This window comes from Gadus chalcogrammus, chromosome 20 (assembly GCF_026213295.1).
Source record: "Gadus chalcogrammus isolate NIFS_2021 chromosome 20, NIFS_Gcha_1.0, whole genome shotgun sequence".
In the NCBI taxonomy this organism is placed as follows: Eukaryota; Metazoa; Chordata; class Actinopteri; order Gadiformes; family Gadidae; genus Gadus; species Gadus chalcogrammus.
In genome coordinates, this window is record NC_079431.1 from 12,105,064 (window position 1) to 12,112,563 (window position 7,500).

The window sequence follows — 7,500 nt, forward strand, 5'->3', positions numbered from 1 at the left end:
GATGGCTTTGTGTTTGACGAGAGAGAGCGAGGCACAGATGGAGTGGCGGCTTGCAGTTACAGACAGTGAACAGCAGGCAGCAGTGCAGAAAAATAATCCCAAACCCCCACAAATGTTGTTCCCCCTCTCCCTCTTGTTGGGGGCCGTGGCTCGGCGAGGGGAAGGAGGGATAATTCCTGGGGTTGTCGTCGAGCGTTGGCGTGTGCTCCGTGTCCGGGATCCCTTAACTCGGAGCTCAACTGACAGCCCTAAAACCTCCTCCTCTTTTTTCAGACATGTTTAAAACGTACACTTGATGAGCCTCTCTCTTCCCCCCGGTCCTAAACGCCGTGGAACAATGCGGGCCCCGCAGAGCCCGCTGGGGGCCGTCGGTAGACGGGGAGAGAGGGATAACTGCCGGATGGAATTAGCAGGCTACCTGTTACGGCGCTCTGCTGCCTGCTTGCACAGACTTAGAGGAATATATTGAGGGGTTGTCTCATTAATATACATGAGACAGGCTCCGCTGGCTACAGATGCTGGGGTAATTTCCCTAACATGCAGCCGCACACACCAAAAGCATCTATTTTGTGTGGTTGATAGCCAGTTCCAAAATTCCGGTACTCCCGCTGTGCCTGCTCCCTGACCCTTTGACCAGCGGCCACCTCTAACCGGCCCCCCGGCCCCCCTCTTACCCCCGCCCTCGCCCACCACCCATCCCCAATGTCTTCTCCTGCTCTTTAGTCTAGCCATTTTGGAGCTAAACCCCTCATATATTAGCTCTCTCTTTTTCTCTCTTGCTCTGACTATGATAAAACATTCTTGGTCCAAGCCGATATTGAGAATTTTTCTTTTCAATTGGAATGAAGTTTTAGTTATTTATGAATGCGAACAAATTTAAGTCATAAACATGAGTTTCTGTCACTCTCTCTCTCTCTCTCTCTCTCTCTCTCTCTCTCTCTCTCTCTCTCTCTCTCTCTCTCTCTCTCTCTCTCTCTCTCGTTCTCGCTTCTCCTCTCTCTCTCTCTCTCTCTCTCTCTCTCTCTCTCTCTCTCTCTCTCTCTCTCTCGCTCTCTGTCTCTCGCCCTATCACTGCCTCACCTCATGCGGCCGCGCAGCCGCTGGGTCTGATTGGCGTCCGTCATGCAGTTGCTGACAAAGTTGGGGCTCCCCGTGGTCCCGTAGTCCTTGCGCAGCGCCACGGCCCCGTGCGTCAGCACCGACACGCCGCGAGCGATCCTCCGCCGGGGCTCGTCGCGCCACCCCTGCGGCCGCACGGCGAACAGCGCCCGCGGCAGGTTGTCCATACCCAGACCCGCGAGGGCGGGCCCCACGGCGAACCACATGTGTGAGGCGCCGGCCTGACCCGCAGCCGAGGCTGCCCGGAACACCATCTCGGCCTCCTCCTGGGAGCAGTAGAGCAGACGCACCTGGAGGACACAGGGGAGTAAGGTAGGGAACGGAGACGGAGGGTGGACTCACACGCACACGCACGCACAGACACACGCATGTGCACACACACACACACACACGTACGCACGCACGCGCACACACACACACACACATGTGCACACAAACAGGTAAGCACACCCACACACATGTGCACACCCCACACGTACGCACACACACATGCTAGTGAGATAAGGAGGGGGAGACAGAGTGAGACAGAGGATGGGGAGGAGGAAGGGATGGGAGATCAAAAGAGTTGATGTGCGCTGGTGTGTGTTTTATATGATGTGTGTGTGTGTGTGGGGGGGGGGGGGGGTTGTCTGTGTGTGTGTGTGTGTGTGTGAGAGTGTGTGTAGTGTGTGTCTCCTAAGCTGGTGAGATAAGGTTTAAGGGTGACAGGAAATATAGGACAAGCTTAGTAGTAGGAGTGAGAGGGATGAGGGAGGGTGAGCGAGAGTCACACACACACACACACACACACACACACATGCACACACACACAGTTGTACACATACAGACACACATACACTCACACACACAGGAAAAAGGGGACGACAGCATATGTGTGTTTGAGTGTGTGTGCACGTGTGTGTGGTTTTTGTGACGCCCTCCTAACCAGGAGGTGTGCGACTTTCCTTAATGAGCTCGGTCCTGATGAAACAGGATACAATAATGAACAAAGAAAACAGGAGTGGAACAAGATGGCAGGGACCGACTGAGAGACAATGACATTTCACAGAGAGAGAGAGGGAGAGAGAGAGAGAGAAAGAGAGACACATATATATATATATATATATATATATATATATATATATAGAGAGAGAGGGAGAGAGAGAGAGGGAGAGACACACGCACACAGACTCGTGTCTCTGTGTATGTGTGTCTTTCTCTCTGGCTTAAGAGCAAGCAGTGATTTTGAGGAATGGTTAAATCATGGTTAATGTTGTTCGTTAAAAATGGTTCACTTTGGCCATGAGGGATATCAGGAGGATGAGTAGCAGGAAGAGAAACAGGAAGTACTGCGAGGTGGGGGAACAGAGTAGTCTGAGGAGAACGAAGGGGGGAGAAAAGAATGTGGAGTTTGACATATTCTTGGGTGAGGTCAGGGAGTAGAGAGATAAAAAGATGTTTGTGACAACAACGGGTTTGGTTGGGAGAGAGACGTCAAGCATCAATGCAGAGAGGGAGAGAGGGGGAGAGAACTAGATAAACACACACAAGAGGAATGAGAGGGAAGTTAAAGAGGAGAATGAAAGGAAAAGCAGCGAGAGAGAGGGAGAAAGAGAGAAACAGAGAAGAGCTTACGACGGAAACACACACAAGGAATGAGGCAGCACAGAGAGAGAGGGAGAGAGACAAAGAGAGAGTGAGAGAGCTATCAACAAGATGGAATCAATTCCTTGCTGTAGCTGGAGGTGAGGGTGTGAGGAGGGAGTTGAACCAACAAGGGTTTCTTAGGGTAGAGAGAGTTGGTTGTGGAGGATTGACAAGGGAGCGGGACAAAGAGAGATAGAGGGATAGAGAGAGAGTGAGAGAGAGAGAGAGAGAGAGAGAGAGAGAGAGACAGTGAGATATAGAGAGACAGAGAGACAGAGATAGAGAGACAGCAAGATAGGGAGAGAGAGATAGATATAGAGAGAAGTAGAGCGACAGAGCGATAGAAGAGTGCTGGACAGTGCGAAGACCAAGGGTCTGTGGGGTGGGAGGTTAAGAGAGAAGGGGGAGTGGGGTTAAATGCTGAAAAAACACCACCCAAGGACACAGAGAAAGGAGAACTAAAAACAGAGTCCGGCGGTGAGGAAAAGCCGGGGTGCGATGGAGGATGACGGCTGTTTCAAGCAGGACAGTAGTTGGAAAAAGCAGAGTGGGAGCACATTTTGAGAATTGCGTCTTCATTGAATTTTGAACTGTAATGGGTTGGCAAAACAATTAAGCCTGTGTGCCAATAAACCTCCAGTGAATTAGGACGGGAATGAGAGCGACAGACAGACACAGGGGGGAGAGAAACGGAGAGAGGGGGGAGGGAGGGAGGAGAGAGGGAGGGAGAGCAACAAACAGAGAAGCAGGCTTGGCTGACTCTAACAGGAAGGAGAGAAGAACCCAGTTATAAACAGGCACCGACACTCTCTACCGAAGGAACCCACAGGAAGAAATGAATAGAAAACACTCTCAAGAAAGGGAAAGACAGAGGAGAAGCCGGAGATAAACTGACGAATATACAATGGCAGAAGCTGGAAGAGAAATGGAAGAAAAGGGGAGACAGGGAGAGAGAGGGAGAGATTTGAGTGCAAATCGATCAGCGGGCCTGTGGCAGCCTACAATGTAAAACACATTATCCAACATGGGTTACAGAAAGAGAGAGAGAGAGAGAGAGAGAGAGAGAGAGAGAGAGAGAGAGAGAGAGAGAGAGGGAGAGAGAGAGAGAGAGAGAGAGAGAGAGAGAGAGAGAGAGAGAGAGAGAGAGAGAGAGAGAGAGGGGAGAGGGGAGAGAGAGAGAGAGAGAGAGAGAGAGAGAGAGAGAGAGAGAGAGAGAGAGAGAGAGAGAGAGGGGAGAGGGAGAGAGAGAGAGAGAGAGAGAGAGAGAGAGAGAGAGAGAGAGAGAGAGAGAGAGAGAGAGAGAGAGAGAGAGAGAGAGAGATAGACAAGGAAAACAGCCTGTAATGGAAACATATGCAGCTTCACTAAGCCATCACAAGCATTTATTAAACCTCTGATAAAGAAAAAAAGCTAGCCAAATAGAGAGGGACAAAGATGAGGGTGTTAGAACAGGCAGAGAGTACAGCGAGGAGAGGCAGGGGTTAACGTCAGCACTGCGTATAGGCAACCTGCTGCAGGCAGTATGTTATATTAACACTGACACTAGCGGTGTGGAGCCTAAGGAATCCAATACACATGCACAGGCACAAGCACGAGCACACACACACACACACACACACACACACACACACACACACACACACACACACACACACACACACACACACACACACACACACACACACACACACACACACACACACACACACACACACACACACACAAACACACACACACACAAAAGTGCATTCACACACACAAACACACATAGGATCATGACATGCTTTCAAGAAAAAACAAGCCAATAAACTCGCACATATAGACAGCGGCACACATAGAAAGACATACACGCACACGCACACACACACAGACACATACACACATACACATACAGACACACACACATATACAAACAGAGAGCTGCAGTGGACATGCTGGGACATCAGCGATGACATTGAGACCCAGACTGAAGTGATGTGAGGGCGGGCAGTTCCAGTGACTGAGGGGAACATGCTGCATCAGAGATGGACAAAGGGGCCGCGGGAGTTAGGGATAGCTGGCCATACGGAGATTGAGGTGAGAGTAACACCGGTCACAGAGAGAGAGGCAGAGATGGAAGAGGAGGGCGGTGGGAGAGAAAGAGAGAGAGAGGGAGAGGAAGAGAGAGAGAAGGGGAGGAAGGCCTTGTCTCTGGGCAAAGAATTGCCAGAGAGAACGAAGCAAGAGGGGGGTGGGGTGGGGGAGCGAGAGGAGGAGAGGAGGAGGAGAGGGGTGGAAGAACAGGAAGGGGAGTTAAAAAATTGAAGAGGCAAGATTTGAGGGAGGGATAGGACTTAATGGAAGGTGTTGGAAGGAACCGAGTGGGCAAGCAGAGGGATGGAAGAACGTGTGTTTGAAAGACGAGAGAACAGAGGGGAAGGAGAATAAGTAAAGAATTAATGTTTGATGAGGAAGAGAGCGAGAGCGAGAGAGCGAGAGAGCGAGAGAGCGAGATAGAACAAGGGTTCATTCATGTGAAGAAATGGAACATGCCAGCAGTACAGTCTGAAAACATGAGTCACTTTGGTAAAGGACAGTGTATCCGAGATGTGAATTTCAAGGGTGGGAGTGTATTTGCATAATCAAAACCACCAGCCAATCACACAAGTTAGAGTGACAGGGTTTGACGCGCCTAATCAGAGGGATTTATCGGTTTAAGGACGGAGGTTCGTCACCTTGGCAAAAGTTGTGCACAAAACAGCCAATTGAAATCAGCCAGGTCTATATGGCATCGATCAAAATAGCGAATTGTGCCACGCTAGGGTCCAGCCCCTGAAAAAAAGGCTGAAGCTAAATTTAGTCCGATTTTTGCATGACAATATTTCCAACCTCCGCTCTCGTCAACAGAAGGCTGCAGCGTTTTGGCTCTGCACACCACAACACCTGTTACAGCGTGTCACACTTAGAAGCCCCGCCAGCCAATCAGAAGGACCCATGGTGTCTGCTTGTACTGTGGCAGTGTTCTTATATCCCTCGCCAGGTGACACGTGGACGGGGAGGAGAGCAGAAGCGTAGAGGAGAGAGGGGAGAGAGAGAGAGGTGTGGAGAGGAAGAGGGAGGGAACGAAAAAGGAAGGAAAAACAGCCGATAGCCACCGCCACAACCACGACCACCACCGCCACCACGCTGCCGCCGCCACTTCCTCCCCTTTCCTCACCCCCTTCTCCCCTAACCCCTCCCTCCCCCCCTGTCTCACCTGCGCCTCGTTCTCCTTGAGCAGCCGGCGGGTGCGCGCGCCCCCCGGGTCGTCGGTCACGTTCAGGATCACCACGCTCTTCTTCTCCCAGCCGATGAAGGAGCCGTCCGTCAGGCCCTCGACCACCGACAGGAAGTCCTGGTAGCCGTGGTGACGCGTGGAGACCACAGAGAACGCCGTCCAGTCGTACTCCTCCAGCACCTCGAATATCACCTCCAGCTGGAGGGCGGTGGAGGAGCTGAACTGGAGAAAGATGGAGCCTGTCTCCTGATTTAGGGGGGAGGGGAGGGGAGGGGGAGGGAGGGAGGAGGAGGGAGGGGGGAGAGCAGTATGATTCTGTTCAGTGTACAGACACACACACACACACACACACACAAAAACAACAGCAACGGTCCGGGCTAGCTTCTCTGGCAGTACACAGAAGGAGTGCGTTCAGTGTAGCACCAGAGATGCATGTTTTAATGGAGTATAAAACGTGAGACAGCCACAGGGCCAACGCAACAAGAGATGCAGTGTGAAGCCTCCACAGAACTGCAGGGGGAAAAGGGTGCTCTGAAAGGCTGACTTTTATCAGGGAGGGGAAGATGAATACTAGGAAGATCATGGAAGTGTCAAAAATGTTCGCCCTTCAAGAGTCAAAAGAGGTACAATAATTATTGTTGTTTGTTCATTGGTTGCTTTTTGGCTATTTCAGTAGGATCATGTTAAAACCTTCCTGGTTCATCTGACTGACACACACACGTGCACACGCCACACGCATACACAAATTCACGCGCACACACGCACGCGCACACACACACACCCTCACACCCGCGCACACTCACAAACAGACACAAACACCCACGCACAAGTTACACAGTACAAACATGCACATGCGTAACCCACCCTCCTCCAGAACATCAGAGGCAGTAACAGCCGCCCAGTTTGCTGCCATTTACAGATCAAACACGGCAGCATCCCGGCGGACCGCAGACCTTGACCTTCTGGCTACCGCCCCCTATCTCCCATGATGCCTTTCACCTCCATTGTCACATATATACAACTGTCACGGAGAGGACATCCGTCGCACAGCATATGAAATGCCATGGAGTGTCTAACATTTCAACCCGGTATTAAACCTGATGGTTCTCCTCAATGGAGTTATTTCAAACCGTTCTCCGGTGGGTTTTAGTATCCAGTGATGATGACTGCTCTATGATGGATTAATGTTGTACTATCAACATTAACAAGATCTGGAAGGGGAACAGGTCCGTCTGTATTGAGCGTCTGGACTATGTGGGAGTTTGGCTTGAAAGAGGGAACATGATTCACTTTTCTAAACCAAATTCAACACTAAGAGAAGTTAGACGTTAAATGATAATGTTGATGATGGTAATGGTCTTCATGTAACACCGATCCCTAGTTACGAGACCCCACTGAAACAAGTGAATACGTATATGGTTTGCAGAGAACAAACTGCAGTTATTGAAAACAAGCATCAGGTTCAGCAGGGGACAACCTTGGCCGTCAGTCAACGCAAA

The 7,500-nt window shown here is 50.9% G+C and overlaps 1 protein-coding gene across 1 annotated transcript in view; it reads right to left on the minus strand.

Moving 5' to 3' along the window:
- LOC130373767 (glutamate receptor ionotropic, NMDA 2D) overlaps window positions 1-7,500 on the minus strand; it is a 36,660-nt gene that overhangs the window by 23,442 nt on the left and 5,718 nt on the right. Inside the window, exons 4-5 of the mRNA XM_056580400.1 lie at window positions 5,981-6,247; window positions 1,081-1,409 (exon numbers count right to left, since the gene is read on the minus strand). Of these exons, the coding sequence (XP_056436375.1) occupies window positions 1,081-1,409; window positions 5,981-6,247 (596 nt within the window). The remainder of the gene's footprint in view (window positions 1-1,080; window positions 1,410-5,980; window positions 6,248-7,500) is intronic.